The following is a 21,240-nucleotide window of genomic DNA, read 5'->3' on the forward strand; positions in this document are numbered from 1 at the left end:
CACTTCCTGTTTGGCTGAACATCTAGCTTGGCTTAGCTGCTTGTGTCAAGTAGCCCTATTTGGCCAGCAAGCACTGGCTTCGCTACACTGGCTCTCCCCATGTCACACTGTAGTCTGAACTGTGCAGTCTGAAGACTCCTAAGGCTGTAGTCAAAGAGCAAATGCCCATGATCAAGCAACTGAGTGGCAAACTGCCCTTCCCTCCAGCTGACTACTGCTGCAGCTTGTTTTTATGAATGTTTGCTGTTTGATTACCATATCAAGTTTTATATGAATTTTACTGCTATAAACTACACTGGGACTGGAGGGCTGCTGCTGGGGAAGGTGGCCTAGAGATATTTTAAAGGAAATAAATAAATTTAGTATCTACAACTGCCAACTTAGCCATCTGACGCCAGGACTAGCAGCCACCACAGTTCTGCGTTCATAGCTCTCTCACTTGGCTTTTGCCTTTGAGGGCAACACACACGTAGAGGCACCACAGTGGCTAGCTGTGTTTCTGTGGCACAGGACTATGCTGGACTGTCCATCCCAGAATGCTCTTCGATGCTTTAAGGGATGAGGACAAAGAGGGAGCTGCAAGAACAGCCACACTCATGCTCTGCTTTGCTACCACTGTTGCTTGTTCCAGCAACTGGCATGTGGCACAGGAATCGAATAGGGTGGCAGGGAGCAAGGGTAGCAGAGCCAGGACTATGAAACTGACTATGGATGATAAGGCTGACTGTTTCACTTTAAGTAATCTAGGGTGAAATCCTATGCTTATGTAGACTGAAAAAGTCCTGCAACTCTCAGCATTTCCTAGCCAGCATAGGAGTTTTTTTCCTGTCTAAACAATCATAGGATGTGCCCCTAGTTTCATCTTACTAAAACAGTTCTTCTGTTTATTTCCTTGTATTTTTATTCCTACCTATTCCATGAAGCTCTCTGTTTATGGCACACTATACTGATCCTAGGCTGTATTCTCCCCTGTTACTGATGGTCATACATTAGGAATGCTTGGGTGTGGAGGATCCCTGCTTCACTGAAAGAGGGGTTGGGCATCTGGTCTCTGCAAGTACAATTTGGTAACTTTTCCAGGTAGCAATAAAGCTGTCAAGTGCTGTGAGCAACTGGGTGTAGTGAGCAACTGGGTGTAGTGAGGAACAACCATTTCCTAGCATATAGCATGGCAGTAACCAGTAAGAAGCAAAGAAAAGCTATGAACACCAATCATCAGAATGGGAACAGCAAGCAATGGGGGGTGGGGAGCCTCTCCCTTTGCTGCATCTCTTCCAGTTGCTAATAGCTGCTGAGTTTTCAGCAAGTTCATCAACACTCCTCATCCCCATTATTCCACTGTGGACACCACATACATAGACATAGTTTCTTGTTTGGAACAATCTGATTCAAGAAGAAACTACCTTGAAATTCCAGCTTTAGCTTCCAAATTAAAACACACACACACACACACACACACACACTTTAACCAAGCTAGTAAGAAGTTACTAAATTCTCATTTTTAGCAAGTGAGGAGGAAAGTAATGACGGCCTCCCCTGTTACAATTTTTCATGCAAGAGGGGGCTCCTGAAAATCACTCCTATGATAAAAATTGTTACAACAAAAAAATCTATACCAAATTCTCTATTTATAATCTTCATAATTTGGGCTTCTCACGCTTTTTAGAATACCCTTTCAAATATATTTTATATTAAAAGTATAGTTATGCAATGGGATCTCTCACCATGCCACCCCTTTAATAGTCTAACATGCTGTTAAGTTTTAAGAATTATTTCTATATCTAGATTAGGTTAAACAAATTCTTGTTAAAAATATCCAATTTCACTCTCTTATTTTATCCTGATAGATTTTGATTCATGTCTGGAAGGTTTTTCCAGTTTAACCTGCATATTACTTTGTAGACATATTTAACTGTGCTGATAAATTAATTTATTTAATTATTACTTTTATTAATGCCTGATTTTCCATGCTTCCTCCTACACTTGTTAATAATCAAACAAAATCTGCTACAAGATAGAAAATGTAACCTACAATGGTACCGTGTTGCTTCTTCTGTATTCAAGTCAAACACAGGCATTATGATTTTCTTAATGATCCAAAAATAGTCGCCTATTATAAGTCTGAGAAGTCCCTTAAATGAAGAGAAGGCAAACTGAACCAAAACACAGGGCTGGGGCTTTCACATTACCTTACCCTGGTTAGCTGACTGGAATCCGAAATGGACTGCTCCTCTATGACAGATGATGGCTTGTTTTGATCTGCTGAGAAATTCTGATCTGCTCCATTTTTGAAGTGGTTTGGCAGGGAGATCTTTGGTTCCAGCCAACTGATAGTTGTTCCTGAAGCAAAAGAGTGTTTACGCTGAAACTTGCTCATATTCTAGGAGTTTAGTTTTTTTTTTTTTTAAGGTAATTGTCATTAGACAGCTTTACCCCCCCTCCTCCCCCCACAAAAAAGATTAAAAGCAACTAAACTCGCTCAGCCACAACAAAAAAAAAGGTGTGGAGACACCACCTTCTCTGATCATTAGAATGATGCCTGTGATTGGGCAATGACGACATACACAACTTGCTCTGGAATAGAAGGAGATGGTGTTATGAAAGGTGTAATCAGACACCAGATAAAGAACCCAATAAGACTGGATTGTTACATAATCCCTTTGGACAGGCTGCTGCATCAACATTCTAGCAATACCATTAAGGAAAAACAACTGCAAACTGATATTTACTTCTAGGAAGTAAGGCTAAAACTAAAGATCATATGTTCTGCCAGTGGTTTTGTTTTTTGGGAGGAAAAGCCACCCTTTCTTCTGCACAGCTGAAGCAGCGGTGTGGTTTGTTAAATAACAGTTGCTTGAAAATAAGAGCTGCAGCATTTGAAAACTGTCACCCATTTGTTTAATGATTCTGGTTTCTCCAATTACCCCCCAGCTAGTCTATCGGAATGGATACAATTCCTCATCAATAATGAAAATGTTCCATTCTGTTCTCAAAGGCTAGTGTGTGTACACTCTAATAAAGCCCTATTAAAAGCAACACATACATAACCTTGAATAAAGGAACCATCAGGGTGGGACATAAACATTACTGATAACTTGACATCTTCTGCCTACAGTGCTGGATTCTGAGCTTGGCTATTAGGCCATACAAGAACCTTGGGGAGTAACAGTAGCTATCTCGATTGACTTAATATACCCCATCACTAAAATTCAGACCAATTGCACCAAAGGGGGAATATCAGAAGCCTGAAGTACTGAAGGCATTTAAATGGGGGTTCATATTATTGCATAAAAATCACTGCTCTATTTCAGTAAGAGCCAGGCACTGGTTTAAATTATTTTACTTGCACAAAAACCAAGCACATGAAGAACCTCTTAGTACACAGAGAACAGACACAAATTCAAGGGTGCACAATAAATACAAATTAAGTGAAACTATACCTGTAAAAACAATTTATATAAAAATGATCAATAGTAGAGAGCTATGAACAGGAGAACCTTGCTGTGCTGATGCTGAGCATATCTTTCTAGGAGGTCTTATACATTATGGGGGTGGGTTGGTGTCCCTCTTCACTTAGGACTAAAGCGATTTTATTTATTAAATTTATACCACCCAACTGGCAAATGCCCTTGGGGTGGTTTACAAACATACAAAAGACAAACAAACGAAAATACACAACCGAAACAATAAAATATCAAAATATTAAAACTTTAAAATAATACAAATTAAGCCAGCAGTAGAATTAATAACCAGATCAACAGATTAAAGATTGAATGCCTCCTGGAACAGGAGGGTCTTAACTCTAAGTGTATACAGTGAAGACGCCAGACAGATCCGCCTGGGAGGAGCATTCTATGGACAGGAGAGCCTCCACAGAAAAGGCTCTTTCTGTGTTAGCCATCCATGGCACCATTAGGGGCGGTGGCACCCAAAGAAGAATTTCCGAAGATTAGTTTGGCAATCAGGCAGGAACATATGGGAGAAGACAGGTATAGAAGAGTTATTCAAGGTTTTCTGTTCTAGCCTAAGCAAGGAGCAGAATGTATGGGCAGTACTTAGTGCTACCAACTTGTTGCAGATGAAGATCTTTAAAAGTCTGCTTTATAATTGTCATAAAAAGACTTAAAAAATGCAGTTTCCCCCATCCACCACAAAAGGATGTAAAACAGGACCTTGGTCACAAGCTCCATCCACACCTGGTTTGCACAACTGCGGGGTGGTTAGTAAGCCATGGTGGCTTATTAACCATCCTCTGCGTGCCAGTCACGTGCTGGAGGGTTAGCATAATTACCCTCAGTGCAGCTTGTTGTTTCACGGGAACCCAGCCAGGGTGGCTTCTTGCCATGGTTAACAAGCCACCCACAATGCATACACTATTGTAGGGTTCTAGGGTGGCTTGTTAACCATGGCAACAAGTCACCATGGCTGGGTTCGCACGACACGACAAGCTGTGCCGCCAAGGGTAATTATGCTAATCCTCCTGGCATATGCAGGGTGGTTACATGCAGCGGGAGAAATAAGCCACTATGGCTTATTTCCCCAGTTGTGATTGTTCAAACCGGGCCAGTGAGATGCCGATCAATACTGCAGTGTGAGCAAGGCCATAACCAGAGCGCTGTCTGGCATCTTCAGATGAGCTCTTCAGTAGCCCCCTAAAATCATGAGTTAGGAAGCACTCTACTATCCCAGTTTTGAAACAGGAATTGCATGGCCTATCCCATATTGCCTGCCACAAGGCCCTTGTCATCTATGCAGCTCAAAGATACGTAGTAGGACTCCACCCATATAAAGCTGAATCCAGAATCAAAAAATGATTAATTGATCAAAATTCTCACACACTTCTCAGACTCAGTTTTGCAACTGAATCATGAGCACTTTTCTTTACAATTTTGCAGTATATCTCACTCCCAACTCCATCACACAAGCCTACCAGAAAAAGAAGTGCCACTTAAGTCATTAAATACTAGTGAAATAACTGCTTTGTCTCATTTATGCTTGGCAGTCTAATTCCATTTGAGCAAATCAACACCCAAAGTAACCATTTTATATTAAGTTGCTTATTAGGTGATGAACCAGATCTCGAGGAACATCTGGAGTCTAACATGTCACAGTTAGACAAAACAAGCTCCCTACAGTGTTTTTCATATGTAGTCAACGTCTTTAACTGGCTAAAATTCTTTCATTTATTTCAAAATTCTGATTCAACCCTAATGTAATATTTTCTCATCCATTCATAATCCTTTTAAAAGGATGGTAGTTTCTCATGTGATGTGACATCCTTTGGAATAAATGTCTATAGGGTTAAGTATTGTAGATACTGGGAAAACTTCAACTACAAAATGAGAATGCCCTGTCTTAGCAAATGATTATCAGTTTTAAGTTGGGAAGTTAGGAAGAACAGGTTTTTAAGGTAGGTATCAATATTGCACTCCCTGTGAAAAAAGCACCATCCTAAAATAAAGGCCAAACAGCACTGACTGCTGCCTAAACCAAGCATAATCTTAAATGCAGAGTAATTACCATAAAGAAACCTGCTTTATGAAGAATGGTACACCTGAGACTGTTAATGATTGCATAGCACCTGTGCGTTTGCGGGACCCACTGCTCATGCAACGGGGCTTTGGCACTTCTAAAAATAATCTGAAACGAGTGGAAACCTCATTTCCACAATGGAGGTAAGCAGAGCTCCCCTCTGTGCTTTGGCTCATTTCAGAGCAGTGGGTCCTGCAAGAACAACAGAACTAGCGGAGGAGGAGCAACCCTATTGGACACTGACCTTAGAGTCATCAACGAAAATAAAATGCATGGCTTTGATTTTGTTCCTGTGTTAAATGAGAACAAAACAGAGCAAACGTAACTCACCTGTAGATAAGGATCCCTTCTGTTGTGATGCATGCTGTAGCTGGAGAATGTGGAAACAGTCATTTAAGCAATTCATTGTTGCCATGGAGGTTGCCTTGAGCATCAACAGGTCTTGGTCCAAAGAAGAAAGATGACCAGAGGCAGGAAGGCATTCTATGCTTCTTATCAAGTCTCTCTGCTGTCCCTCAGCTTGAGACATCTTCTACAGACAAACAAGACACAAAAGACTGAGATTTTGGTCATGTGAAACTTTAGCTGAACCCTCAGTTACCTAAAACCCATCGTCAGTCAAATTCAGCGTGTCAATGTAACCCTGCAGAAAGAGCATTCCTTGTTGATTATCCAAACTTGTGACAATCTAAACTCCTCAAGCAACCAAGCTATACAGAAAGTTAAATGAAAATGCATTATATATTACATTACAGCATGACTCACATCATTTGGGTGGGGCATTCTGCTTTCAATAAGCTAAATTTTCATTTTCTTCTTCTTAAGGTGCCATCTCCTATTGGAAGTTAGCTATCATTGCAGCTATTTTCATTTTTGATGCTGCTGCTCTGAGTAATTGTACGGAAGTACAGCTAAACCATTCCCTCAAATTATTTAACCATGATGTTTATCTTCTTCTCATTGAACTTCTTCCTTCAATTTCCCCTTGCATAATAAGTTGGAGTACAGTGTATTTTTCACCTAGGATAATATGACCAAGTAACTGTAATTTTCTTCTCTTGATGGTATTTATTAGTTCTGTTTATTTGCTTAGTCTACATAGTACATTCTCATTTGTTACTTGATCAGTCCATGTATATTCAACACGCGTTGGTTTATCCACATTTTGAAGGATTTGATTTTCCTCAGATTGGTCTTCTTAAGTGTCCAAGCCTCCACTCCATAAAATATTTAAAACACATTTTCATTTTAACTTGCCCAAAGCCTTGAGGTCAGCAGGCACAGGACCCCTTCAAAACAACTTGTTCCTCAGCAATCACCAAGGAAGAGTACATGCATGCTACAAAGTAACAGGAAGGAACTGATCACCAAGTCCATCGAAAGCAAACTGAATACTGTTCAGTGTGTGATGGCAGTGCCATAAAGGTGCCGAACCATCCCTTCAGAAGAGTAATAATTTAAGCAATTCCCCCAACCCCTTTCCCTCTTTTTATATGGTACATCTTACTTTCAGGGGCTACACAGCATGGAACTGAGCTTGCTGGCAAAGAAATCTGGTGACATATGCCTGACCCCACAGCTTATTTTCAAGCCACCATATTAATGAAGAAAAACTTTGTAACAGTGGGTGGCAGGAATCAGAAAAGACTCAGAAATCTAAAAATAATTTACCAAATATTTATTCCAATTTTCTGCTAAAAAAAAGTGTCCATGGTGGCCAACAATCTAAATCAAACAATCTTAAAAACAATCGCGACTACTTTTTTAAAAAATAACTCTTTAAAAGGACAGGACAACATTGTCTTTTGATTAAAGCAATTTCCCTGGGATTCAAGTGAGGTCAATTAGTTTAAAGTTCCTTGGGCCCCGCTTAAAGCTAAGCACTTTCTTTCAGATGACTTCCCCCAAATGTTCTAAGTTCTCAACCCTGATTCTTAAAGGCTGCCTTAGTTCCAGAGCTGTCAAATGTATTTAAAAGCATATGAAACAAATAATGCTCTGTCAGCTGATTTGGTAACCTCCTATACATGTGCTCAAACACCATCTGTTTAAATTAACTGAAGTTTTTGTCAGTTTTGAGAAACGTTTAATCACAGGATTAACCAGAGTGAAAACTCCTGGGTACTAGAAGATGCTCAGGGTCTTAGATTTGGTGCAAACGTAACGTTTTCTTTTAACCCCAGTTAAGAAATTGGAACCTCCCTCAGGTTTGCATGCTCTTTCCCCCGCTCCTTCATTATCTCTCCCATTCGAATTCTCAACTCCTTTCCAGCACGAATTATGGTAGGGTTACATCTGCACCAAGCTGAATGCATACCAGAGTTAGCTTTAAGCCAGTGTTTGGAACCTGCTCTTAACAATCTTTTCAAATTATGTTAGTCTTCAATGGGATGCAGATACAGTATAATGCTAGCCATAGTTGGTGCTGAAAAAGTATGTTTCGGGGGGGGGGGGAGTAATTTGAGAAGAATGAGGAGGAGCCTCTGAGCACAAGGAGGAAGAGGCGAAGGGAGAGAGAAGTCTACATGAGACTGTCTGGGGCACTCTTTATCTCTTAAGAAGAAATCAGGAAACATTATGCCTGCACTCAGTCTTAGCATTACATATTGTTGCCTGACAGCTAAAATGAAGAAGTATTACTGTATGAAGGCTGGTAGAACTCTTGCAAACCCACTGTCCTATGTAAAATTGTATGTTTTACTTTATGGCTATCTGTTAAGGCTCTCACAACAGCCTTAACAGCTGATGTTCAAAAAAGCTACAAGGACTGAGGTAACCATTATAAAGGCTCTTCCACAGTCTGCCCTAATTTCTGAATTAGTCACTCAAGGTATACTGCAAAGCGACACTTATCTAGCGTAAGTCGATACTAAAAGATGAAAAAAAGGTTCAAGTCATCTGAGGGTTGGCCTACACAGAGTTTTGTCATATTCCTGAAGCAAGTCAGATTTCTTTTCCCCATCATAAGAAAATCCCTTATAATAGGCTTTGGGGGAGGAAAGGAAGAAAAGTACATTGTGGCATCTGCATTTCTTGCAATACTATGACAAACTACAATTCAAAACCACTGCAAACATTAACACAGGGAAAGAGAGCTGGTACAATAAAATGCAAAGGAAAATTAGTTGCTACTTCTCAAGGGTTTATCTATCCAAAAGCTTAGACAAAGACAGAAAAATACTTAAGGTGTTACTACTACAGTATTAGTTTAGTGGTTCATTACTGACTTTCTACCCATGAGGGCAGTGTAGGAGGTGAATGATCCAATTCACATGATCTCTGCAGCTTATGCCACAGTGGGTTGTGGGGTGTACCGGTGGCCATTTTGAATATTCAAGCTGCGGTGGGCAGCCGCCATGGCTTATTGTGTCAGCTGAACCCGGTGAGGGTGGATTGTTGGTGTGCTTAACCACTCACAACCCATTTTCTAGTCTGCCCACCACAGCACCCACCTGCTGCAGCTCAAATATTCTAGCCTGCCACCATGTGCCACAACCCACTGTGGTTTAAGCCACAGTGGGCTCCAGTGATCATGCGAACCAGCCCACTGAGGAGGAAGCCAATGAGCCCAGTGCCGATTTCATCTTGGGTGGAGATTATGGGCAAAGTAACTTCTAAATAAGCCCTAAATGCTGTTAATACATAGATCACTGTGGAAATTGACGGTTTACCAGTCGGCAACTCATATTCAAGACACTGCTCTGAATTCCTCAACATGTGTATGCTACAAGAAACGAATATCACTGAGAGCCACACAGACAACTTTCAAGCTGCAATCCCAGCATGCAAATAGGGTGAGAACCTTCACTCTATAGTGAAGTTACCTGAAGGATCGTCTCCTCCCATATGTACCTGCCTGGACCCTAAGATCATCATCAGGGGTCCTTCTCTGGGAGCCCCTGTCAAAGGAAGTGAGGTGGGTGACAACCAGGGAGAAGGCCTTTTCTGCTGTGGCGCCTGGATGTGGGATGAGCCCCCAGGAGAGTTTCACCTGGCTCCTACGTTGTACTCTTTCTGGCACCAGGTGAAGACTTCTTTTATTTTCCCAGGAATTTTACATTCTGGTCTTTTAGCTCTGCTGTTTTAAATTTGTTACTGTATTTTTAATCTCTGCGTTGCTGCTAGTTTTTATGCTGGTTGTACTTTATACTGTAGTTTTAATGCTTTTATATTTTGTATTGTTTTATGCTGTGGTTTTAATTTTTGTGAACCACTCAGAGAGCTTTGGCTGTTAGGTGGTATAGAAATGAAATAAGGAAAGAAAGAAATAACTATAGAACAAGGAAACAAGAGGCAACATTGTTATGCTTGTGGCCACAGGAAGTTACTCTGTTCTCTGTGGAAACGTGGCAGGGTGTTTTTCTTCGCTATATCAATGCAGATTAAATAAAGAAGCATGGAACCACCAATGAATGCTAAAGAGTGGGTAAGTATGGGTCCCTTTAGCTATGAGTGGCTTTAACTATAGGTTTCCACAGAAATGACTGTATTGATTTTCAGATGGTACAGGGAGCATTAGCTTCCAACTGTAAACCGTTCTTCCAAAGAAAGAAGTAAAAGATTTGATTTATACTAACCTCTCGTACATCAATTAAATGATCTGGCTGAAGAATGGGAATTCTCTTCCCAGGTGGCAACCTGTGATGGCCAACATTAAAAAAGGAAGCTGCATTTTGGCTGGGTCTTCTCTGCACGCCAGGAGAGCCACTTCCTTGAGATGCAAGAGAGAAGCTGCGAGATTTCAGAGGAGGATTGTTCTGGTGAAGGAACATACATATTAGGAAGATTTGAGAATTAATTCTTAAGTTTCCACCCTTCGAACCTCCACATGTTATTAAGTACAGATATACTATTAGAATATGCACTCAAGAATTTAGAAAACCCTGAGGATTAGCTAAGTTTTAAATATACTCAGGCCTTGACCAAACATTAAATATTCTTCAAACACCACAACTGGCATCCATCAGAGCTGCTCCCCCTCCCTCATTGTATAAAAGAGACCACAACTCTTCTCTATTTTGTTTACCTTCATTGCAATGAACGTTGGCTGGCTCCAGAATAGCTCCACTGACAACAGTAGGGCCTAGATTCTCAACTGAACGGTATAAAACATTCTCTAGTTTTTTAGCCCCAAAGTTATATCGCCTCTGTAACCATATCTTCAAAGTGGGCTCCCTTTCTTCATCGTTAAATGATCCTTACATTACTGTGATTCCTAAGCCAGGCAAGGACCATACCTACTGCACAAACTATTGACCTATATCATTAATTAACACAGATATCAAAATATTAACAGCAATCTTGGCCAACATGTCATGGCCGTAGTGGTTAGACCAGACCAGGTGGGATTTATTAAAAATAGACAGGGGGCTGATAATCTTAGATTAGTTGTTGATCTAGCTGCTTTAAACTCTGAAAGAACTGATCAGGCGGCCATCATTTCCTTGGCTGCAGAAAAGGCTTTGACAACATTAATTGGAAATGCATTTTTTTTTACTACACTGACTAATTTTGGTTTTCCTACAGAATTTTTGAAATGGGTTAAAATTTTATACTCGGCTCCTAGAACGAGAGTCACGACTAACGGTTTATTCTCAGCTGTTTTTTTTTTTTTACTTGGGCGGGGTACCAGACAAGGTTGCCCACTTTCCCCATTGATATTCAATTTATGTTTGGAACCCCTAGCGTGTGCTATTAGACATAATAATAGCAATTCATGGATTTGTCCATTTTGGCTTAGAATTTAAAATTAGTCTTTATGCTGATGATCTTTTGTTGTTTATCTTGAGACTCCAGTCATCAGTTCCAGCTTTGATGAAATTGATTAATACCTTTGGTGAATTGTCCAGCTATTCAATTACTTGGTCAAAGTCGGAAATAATGCCAATTGGAGATAGGATATACTCTAGTGTATTAGCCAACTGGCAATTTCGACAGTGCCCAAAGTTCATTACTTATTTGGGAATAATTATTCCTAGAGATATATCTCAAATGATTAGTTTAAATTTAAACAAGTTGATTAATAATATTTCACGAGATATAGATGGCCATCTTTAGAGTTGAGTTTATGGGGTAAGGTGAATACACTCAAGATGAATATACGCAAGGTGAATACCATACCTCGAATTATTTATGTTGTACGTGGGATCCCTATACTTATACCTGGCAAATATTTCCAAAAACGTAATGTTTTGTTTCCTAAATTCTTTTGGAGTTCCTCTCCACCAAGAATATCTTTAAAAAGGATGCAGCTTCCAATTAATGAAGGTGGGTTTGGTTTTCCGGATCTAGCTATGTACTATTGGGCCTATCTGCTGACCTCTACTAAATTTTGGTCTTTTCCACTCAAATTAGATTTTCCTCTGTGGTCAGTACTGGAATCTTCTTGTCTGGAGCCTCTCTTTAAATGGATGGCATTAGGTTCCTGGCATATTAAGGTAGACAGAGCTCCTCCCACAATTTTGGCAGTTAGGGAAGTTTGGCGTATAACGTCATGACAATTACAGTTTGATCCATTTTCCCATGCTAAATTGACTTTATGGAGAAATCCAGATTTAAGAATTGGCAAGAAAATGTTTTTTTATGGTGGACCTGGACAGATAAAATGATCTTTACTCTAGATCTATTAGTGGGGGTTGATGATGAGCTTTTGTTATTTTCACCTTTGCGAGATCAATTTGATTTGCCTGCTACAGCGGAATGGCAGTACTTGCAATGAAACATTTGTTACTATCTAGATTCGGTCCTGCTGCTTTTACTGCCTCGGAGTCTCCTCGCTATTGGAAATACTTATTGAAGCTGATCAGATATATCGACCTATGATTCATGTTTACAATGTTATTATCAATGAATAAATATGATACAAGTGGTTTACAGCAGAATGGAACAGGGAATTGGAACGTCTTCTTTTGCTTAATCAATGGACTGCTGTTTTGGTGTTTGTATTGCACATTCCAATGGATCTTCAGTTACACCTTATTCAGCAAAAACTTTTGTTTCGGGTCTACTGGATGCCACAACGTCTTTTTAGTAAAGGTTTGCTAATTCAGCTAATTGTTGGAGATGTGATACAGTCAGTGCTTCTCTTATTCATATTTTTGGAAATTCCCAATGGTTGCCTCCTTTTGGGAGGAAATTATTGTATGGATAAATTTTGTATTGGAAAGCTCTTTAATATTTACTGATGTAAATGTTCTCTTAAATTATTTACCTGCTTCTTGGAATGTAACACATGGTTAGCGTAAATTGATTTTTCGCACCCTTTTCATTGCTAAAAGACTGATATTATGATACTGAAAGGACCGAAGACTTAACAACACTAGCAATTTGAAAGAGTGGTATATAGGCATAACTTGCAGATGGACTTATATGTGGATCTTTGGTCTGCTTTTACTGAAGTGTATGTGTAACCTATTTTTTTTCTTTTTTGAATATTGTAATATTTGAAACTGAAGATTTTTGAACATGTTGTTGTATTTTTATTTTGTTCTTTTTTAAACGTTTTGTTATGTTTTCAGTTTGTTTTGTAAAAATTCACAATAAAAGATTGGGCGGGGGGACAGTGGGGCCTAGAGCACACCCAAGGAGTTTCCAAAGATTGGACTTAAAAAAATACTACAAAGCTTTAGTATTTTCTCAATTATTTTGGCAAAAAGTTTAGTAGCAGGTTACAGCCTCCATTTCACCCTGAAGGCTGGCTAATGCTTGCTTGCAAGTAGATGAAATAGAATGCAGTGAGCCACTTTTTCCAATTATGAAATCTGATCTACTAACCATGCTGCCGTGATATGGCTGAGGAAACACATGCCTACTTTGGGCAGTATCCTATACTGCAGCTCTGCTTACCCCATTGACATAGTGCTAGCATAAGCAACCTCCAGTGCTATATTAATAGCGGAAGCTGGCGCAACATGTTTCCATGGAAAACCCCTCATACCAGCTTACGCTATTGCTTCATACAATACTACAGGTTGCTTTTGCTAGTGCAAAGTCAATGGCCTAAGTCCTGGACACTGGACTTTATACTTATGTGGCTGACTTCATATTTTATTGTACTACACACTACATGAGGGGGTTCAGACAAAACCCTGCATGCGTTAATACCATACATGAGGGGATCACAGCGCCACACAGGCTAGCTCTAGCTTTGCATTTGCTGGCTGCACATTCAGCAGCTATGTGAATAGACCATATGCACGTGCCGACATGTGTGCACATAGCTCCTCCACATGAGGGTGAATCCTGACTGGCCCAGCCTTCACCCTCACGTGGAGGAGCTGCGTGCATGCATGACCCCTTCACTTGACTGCCGGATGTACAGGTGGCCCCCTCATGTATGCATTAAATGTATGAGGAGATTCATCTGCTCCACCCTCCCAACTGTTAATCACTGTGCTCTGTAAGCCAGGGGCGGGGGGTCAATACAAATCACACTCATTACAAATCTAATTCATCGCTTTTTCATATCTATGAGTAAACAGATTCATAGCCTGATCCCATACATCAGCCATCCCCAACCTCGTGCCCTCCAGATGTTTTGGACTACAATTTCCAGGATTCCTGACCATGGGCTAGGGCTTATAGGAGTTACAGACCAACAACATCTGGAAGGCCACACATTCCTCATCCTTGACTCACAGTATGTGTTACAGACAGTACCTTTCCAATTGCTTCAGTATGGTGTTGGGTACATATCTGAAGCCTGCTGACCCAATGCTGCCGCTCTTTGGCATCAGTAGCTGGATAAAAAAAAAGGAAAAGACAATTCAGAGGTAGGCAAGGCAAACATACAGGTATTTCTTTCAAGTTTTGTTTAGGAAGCGTTGCTTCCAGCAAAGCTGAAAAAGAGGGTGTGCAAAATGTGGATGGCCACAACCTAAGGCCTCTCTCTGTTTGGATCACTGGATCTTGTCCTGAGGCATATCACAACTCAACCCCCATTGTAATGATCCTGTGATCTAGAGAGCACTGGTTGTCTATGGTATGCTTTTAGGTGGTGCCAGAGCCCACAACAGAAAAAAGGAAAATGTTGAGAGTATTTTTTTCTAGCACAGCAACAAACGCTGAATTAAAACGCAACATCTTCTGCACTCTAATGAAGCTGTATTGAATAAAAGGAGTGAAAGAAATAGATACCATGTGACTTAAGGCCCTATATGTGTGTCTTTTTCAGAAATGACATAGGGTAAAGGTTCTTTATACTGTTCTTGTACACACATATATATGTACATACTGATGCCTATACACATTTTTAAAATATACATCATTCTGAGTGTATATTTGCATCCATATTTCTGAAAGACCGAAGGACCTAGGTAAGAAACCTTGTAACATCTCCTCAGGACTGCAAAATAGCCAGGGCTGAACAAGTTCATATCCACTAACCTCCCATGAGAAAGCAATAGAAAAAATTGTGAAATGTGTATGTTTAATGTGCAAATCCTGCTTATTAGTTGGTTCCAGTAATGAAAGATGTGGCTGAATGTGTGGATGTGACTGAACCACTTAGCTTTAATCTTAATGAAGGAAAGGTTTCTGATGCCTATGGAGGTGGTTTGGGATAATGGACTGGATCCAATATTTGCCTCTTATGGACAGAAGGCCTCCTTCCATCTGCGGAAGGTTTCTGATCTAGCAGAGCATTTCTACTGGTGGATGGGGGCAGCAGCAATTTTTGTTGATTCCTCCCATCCCTTGCAGTTTTCCTCCCCCCTCCCCCGCCCCAACTGCTCTGAAGGGCTGGAGGTCTCTCCAGAATAGTGAGTGAAGTGGCACTGGAGCCTGCAGGTGGAGACTGAACTCTGTTCAGTGAAAATCACATCCCCCAGTTTCCACCAGGGGGAGTGTTGTGAGTGAAAATCTGTCCAGGGGCGCTGCCATGGACAGAATGAAATGCTGAATCCAATCCAATGGCTGTAGTGAGATATGACATATTTGTCCAAACAAAAGTACCAACTGTAACAGGAAAGGTACTCTCTCTTTAACAGGATACTAAGTTTCACATGATGAAACCAAGAAGTGATGTGTCTATCAACAACAATCTAGGGATTAAGTTTGAGATGGAGACTACAACAGGTCCTCACACTTTCAGAAGTAGAGTGCAAGTGAGCAACTTGGTGTAGGCATCTCTTAGATCCCTATCTTAGTTCATTCCTGGATTCCACCAGCAGACCTACCTCGTTTGTCTCTTCCTCCAAAAAAGGAGAGAGAGATGCTGGGGGGAGAACTCCCTGCTTAGGAGAGGCCAAGCTACACCTTGTATGCCCTGGCACTACACTCATGCTAACATAGCTGGAAAAAATGAAGCCAATTCTGGCAGAGCCATGGGGAGCAAATTCATCTACACATATCTTCCCTGGGACTTTGCATAGTAATTATGTAAATATCAGCACTATAATCAAGTCTCAGAGAATGGGACATTTTTAAGCAGTATAAATCAAACTGTACTTGTATGCAGATCAGGAGAGTGGATGATTACACATCTGCACACATGGCCAGAACAGCCTTACTAAGAAAAAAGCAAAAACACCTTTTAGCCTCTTGTGCTAAACAATCCTCCGCACCTTAACAGGCAGGCAAACCTCAACCCACCCAACCCTTTTCGCAATTCAGATTAGTCCAGAACAAATGTGAATACGCTGCGTTCTCCCATTTATTCAGTGGAGCAAGTTACTTACTATCTGATTACTACAAGACTCCCACACGGAATTATTTTAGTCAAAATAAACTTTCCAATCTCAATTCTGTTTCTGAAAAAAATTACTCCTAGGAGAATGTATAAAGCTAAGACTTAGAAATGTCCCAGAGACACTTTTTTTTAATTTAATGAGCTCTTGACAACAATTTTTCTATGAATATACTCTGAGAGGACCACAGCGTGCATTTCCACAGAAAGGTCTCTTACTGTTCTATGAACTGTCTGTACCATTTGTCCAAGCAGGTGGGTTAGTCAACCCGGTAAAAAGATCAAGATCTATCCTTTCTCAGCAATCATATTTTTCTGCTATGCTCTTTGGGAAAGATCTTGTGAGTTTCACAGTGCACTGAATGTAAGATGACTAAAGGTATCACTCTCTATAAATTGCATAAGTAATTGTGTATTTTGATAACCATCAAACTGGAATGACTAATATAATCTCTCATATGTAGGTTGTTTCAATAGTTATTGAAAATGTCTTTTCTATTTGTTTTTAAGAAAGTGCGACATAATTCCAACACATTAATTTGCAAAAAGCATCTTGCCCAAATTCAGACAAAACAAGCAAAAGTTGACACAAAAGTCAGCTAACCAAAGACAAGCAAAGAAGAGACAAGATCGCTCCCTAGTGGGAAAACAACATACCGCAGGCCAGGAACTATGAAGTCCTACCTCTCAGCTTATACTGCTCTCCACTAGCGGCATTCACCGTAAAAGTATGGGAATCTTCATCACTAGGGGATATCACAGCTCCAGCCAGTTGTAAGGTACCTCTGGGCTTCTGGTTTCTGGACTGTTCGTTCACAAAATACTCCAAGAGGCCAGCTTCATTGTTTAAGACAAAATACCTGTAATTGTAAGGAAAATGTAATTTCAAACATCACCAAGCTTTTGCAAGATGCTAAATAAAATTTCAAAATAATATGGCTTGGATCTGGACTTTGCTCCTGCCAGCGCAAACTGATGGGGGGAAAGGTAACTTTTGCCAATGCCTTCCTCCCCCTGCAGCCCCTTACACCCTCTGGAACCCTGCTGCGCAGGGCTGGGAGATCCTGCAGGTTTAGGGGGTGGAAATCAGCAAAAGTTGCTTCCTGCCCTTCTGCCAGCCAGATTCCTCCCTTTCATTCATGGACAGTGAAGTCTAGACCCAGCCCTTTCTGTTTAGCAGGCTGAAGATACGATATTTTCATTGTCCACAACATTTTGCATAAGTTCCGACTATAATTCTTAAAATAAATGGTGGGACTGTGGTCTGACTTAAGAGTAAATTTAGACAATAGGTTAAGCTATTTACTCTTAAAAGATGGACACACTTACAGAAATGTTTGGAATACACAGAACTGGCTTGTGGCAAATAATGGGAGCAGTTTCAGCTTATGAGTTTTAATTAGCATTGCAGTGCCTGTCAGCTGATGGTTCAAATATTCCATCAAGCCAAGAACAGTTCTTGCCTGCCACACAGATAAGTCAGCCAGCTCACAGTACAGCCAGAATGCCTTCCTGTCCATTCAATTATTGTTCTCTCCCTCAGGCAACGAGTGTCCCTGGGGGCACTGACACCCCGAGCGCACAGGCTGATGCACAGGAAACCCAGATCAAATCTCCAGACAGACAAGGAAGCTTTCCTGCCACAAAGAAACTGTGCACATGCTCAAGGGCACTTTATCCTCTTTTGAAATACCTTTCTCCCCTTGGAATGGAACTCTGCACATGCTCATAGGCACTCACAAATAGGGTGCCAGAATTATTGTAAACAAAAACTTGACAACCCCACATAGCTTACAAGAGCTCAGACGCCAGGAATACTACTGAGGCCTCTGTTCCTGATGTGAAGAAGTCAGGCTTTTAAGAGACCAAACAGCCAGAGACTCTAATACACAGGAGTAACTGAGCATCTTTCCAAAATTACTGTTCCTCCCCCCCCACTCCGCTATTTTGACCTAGCTTCCAGTAGCCGATAAGATTAAGCCTGTTGCTTGAGATGTATTTTACATTTTAGCATAATTTCATTCCTTACTTCATTCACTGCCAAACCACATGATGTGGTGATCAATGATCAGTTCTGTACTTGCATTTTCTCCCCTGCAGGCCTAATAGCAGGTTCAGGCTGGGGCAATGTACACTAGGGAAATGCGGTGGAGAGAAGGGTTAAACATCTTTCCACCAGCACTGATGATCTGATCAAATTCAGAGTCCCATGTATGTTTTAAAATAATATTTTTTAAAGTTTGGGAAATCCAATCATGAATCTCCCACATCATGTGCGGTTTGGTCCTAAGGAAAGATATTTATTTCTAGGTACTGTTCCTGTGTTTATCAAGTATAGCTACCATGAAAATATACAATAAAATATTTTAAAAACATTTCAAATGTTCCTAGACATCAGGGCTGGGCAAATAAAAGGCTGCTTATAAAGTAAACTAACATCTGTGGCACTATTGTGGCTCATACACACAATCAAATACCATCAGTGGTAAATAAATATTGTTTCCATTAAAAAAAAATAAAGGTAATAGTGTTACTGCACTATCAGCAGTAGTGCCACTAAAAACCAAGGCAGTTATCACTCTATTTAGAGGCACTTCTTTACTGGACAATAAAGATGCAATTGACCATAAAGATGCAATCATTAGCAAATATTTATGAATATGTGGTACACTGTTCTCTAAGGCTCAGCAAACACAACCCAATATTCTTAAAGCATTGAGAGAGAAATGGGAGGTGAAATGGCTACCTTGAAACAAAACGTGAGGCATTTCTGTTTAAGTGTGTACTTCAAAGCACCTATAAAACTAGACAGAGGGCATCCCCAAGTCTCATCATACCTGTATATTATTGAGCTTTTGGGGTAGGGAGAAAGATGGGATGGTGATATGTCTAAGTGTGACAAAACTGGACTTTCTCCAAGCACCTTTAGATGTGTGAAAAATAAAAATTTCAAGTCTTGTTTTCAAATTCTCCCAAATGTTCATTTGCAAAAGGTAGTTTCTCTAGTGATACATTGTGGCTGCAATCCTACACATACTTAGCTGGGAGTAAGCTCCACTGACAACACTGCTACTCAATAATTTATAAAATACACAATATTAAGACTGAATTCAAAACATGCCTCATATCTGCACTTTGCTTCCAATACTAACTGTGCTGTGTTCTGGTTTTTCAAGTGTGTTTCATAGCTGTGTTTTCCTCTGCTCTATCCCTTGAAAGGTAAAATACATAAAAACCTGCTGGTTAAGTACAAAATTTACAGCTCAAGAAATCAAGGCCTTGTACTAAAGAGATTTATTGCTGCAACGCTTCTGCTCTTACCTGTAGCTTACTTTTCCATTTCTAAAACTGAACATAAACAATTCATCCCTCCTGTATTTCTAGCATTTTAAAACAAGTCTCTGCCTGAAGCAACTTCATTTCATCCAAGTTTGATCAGGAAATAGTGAAATTTTAAGAAATCAGACTTACCGATACTGCCAGCCTGTGACAAGGTTTGTGTATTTCATTAAATAGCCAGAAATATTTTCCATGTGATCACTGTGACAAAGATAAGAACAAAGCCCATCAGCGAAAGGCAAATAATGGCAATGCAAACATTTCACGTAGATGCTCTGCAATTTCATATTTGCAGCCTAAATTGTACTTCAGTAATTTTATTTTTAGAAGCTGACTTTATAACTCAGCACAAATGTCAAACGACTCTTAAACAAAGATTGCTGCAAGTGCTCGCTCTCTCCATTTGTCTTTGCAGTGTTGATTCAGAATAGAGACGCTTTAAATACACCTACTAGACTGCAGATTAAGGGGAGCCATTTCCAGCATTACTGACGCAGAAACCACTTTGAAGCTGCAATACAATCACTGGGCACGTCTTGGCTCATTTATAAAGCTTCAATATTAAGATTAAATTACTCAATACACTTAAGATTTCCAGTTTCCCCTAAGGTTTACTTTGGGGCTCTTGGACAACTTTTCACTATAAAAAGTTTTCTTAACTAAGGTTTAAATAATAGACTTAAAAAGAATGGAGTTATGAAAATCAATCACTGGACACTAATAATTAAGGAAAAATATTTTCATTTCCAAACAGAGTTCTGGGAACCAGTGGGTAGACCTTATACCTTATAAAATTGATACTGAAAACTGATATTTGGCTTAACCACAAAGTCTGAAAGAAAACTCCAAATCACTGGCCCACTTCACATCTTGGGTTAATAAGCTGCGATTTGAGCAAGGCTTTTGCGCACATACACCCCTCCTTCATGATGCGAGCAATCAAACCAGGAAGCCTCTCGTTAGCCATTCTTTCCTGTTTCATCTTAACCAAAAAACTATTGTGACCAGCTCTGGAACAAGCCAAGATATTAAACCAACCTCCAACTATGGTTTAACAGCTTGCCTTGTTCTGAAGCTGTTAACCATAGTTTCCTAGTTCAGTCAAACCGGAAATCATGGTTATTTAGTGGTTCCTGATTTGATTATTCACACCAGAAAGGGAGAAGGCTTTCCTGTGTGCATGCACAATGGTCATATCTTAACTGATTAAGCTGATCATCCAAATGCGGCCACTGTGTCCACGTGCAGTCTCAATAACCAAATTAAGGAAAAAATAGAACTTTAATATGATATCCACCTTGTTTGTTGCTACTTGGCACAGCTGATTTTGAAAGGTGTGCTCAACACTTTGGATGGGTTAAGAAGCCAGCTCATGATTACCAGCAATGTAAATAGAATTTCTGTATCAGCAGCATTACTCCTTTGGGTTACGGACCCTGAAGAAATACCTGCAGCTCTCCATTGTTCATTCCATCATCTCACTACCACTTATGCTGCATACAGAACTGCAATGTGCAGTGCAATCCTATGCAAACTTATTCAGAAGCGAGTCTTACTAATTCCAATGGGACTCACTCCCAGGTAAGTGTGCATAGGATTGCAGCCTAACAGTCTGCATGTTTCGGGAAGACCCCAATTTAAGTTTTGTAATTCCTTGGATGCTAAATGTGTTCAAATAAATCTGG

General features: G+C 40.2%; 1 protein-coding gene across 5 annotated transcripts in view; it reads right to left on the bottom strand.

Moving 5' to 3' along the window:
- The window catches only part of OSBPL11 (oxysterol binding protein like 11), a 68,187-nt gene that overhangs the window by 16,053 nt on the left and 30,894 nt on the right, over window positions 1-21,240 (bottom strand). For all 5 annotated transcript variants that reach the window (XM_084807696.1, XM_084807673.1, XM_084807667.1 and 2 more), the window contains 6 exons: window positions 19,688-19,756; window positions 16,901-17,076; window positions 14,191-14,270; window positions 10,110-10,289; window positions 5,863-6,064; window positions 2,195-2,340 (listed from right to left, as the gene is read on the bottom strand). In XM_084807696.1, the coding sequence (XP_084663822.1) occupies window positions 2,195-2,340; window positions 5,863-6,064; window positions 10,110-10,289; window positions 14,191-14,270; window positions 16,901-17,076; window positions 19,688-19,749 (846 nt within the window). In that variant the 5' untranslated portion in view covers window positions 19,750-19,756. The remainder of the gene's footprint in view (window positions 1-2,194; window positions 2,341-5,862; window positions 6,065-10,109; window positions 10,290-14,190; window positions 14,271-16,900; window positions 17,077-19,687; window positions 19,757-21,240) is intronic.

Source organism: Heloderma suspectum, chromosome 1 (genome assembly GCF_057233095.1).
Source record: "Heloderma suspectum isolate Gila_16-S chromosome 1, 16-S_ref, whole genome shotgun sequence".
Classification (NCBI taxonomy): domain Eukaryota; kingdom Metazoa; phylum Chordata; class Lepidosauria; order Squamata; family Helodermatidae; genus Heloderma; species Heloderma suspectum.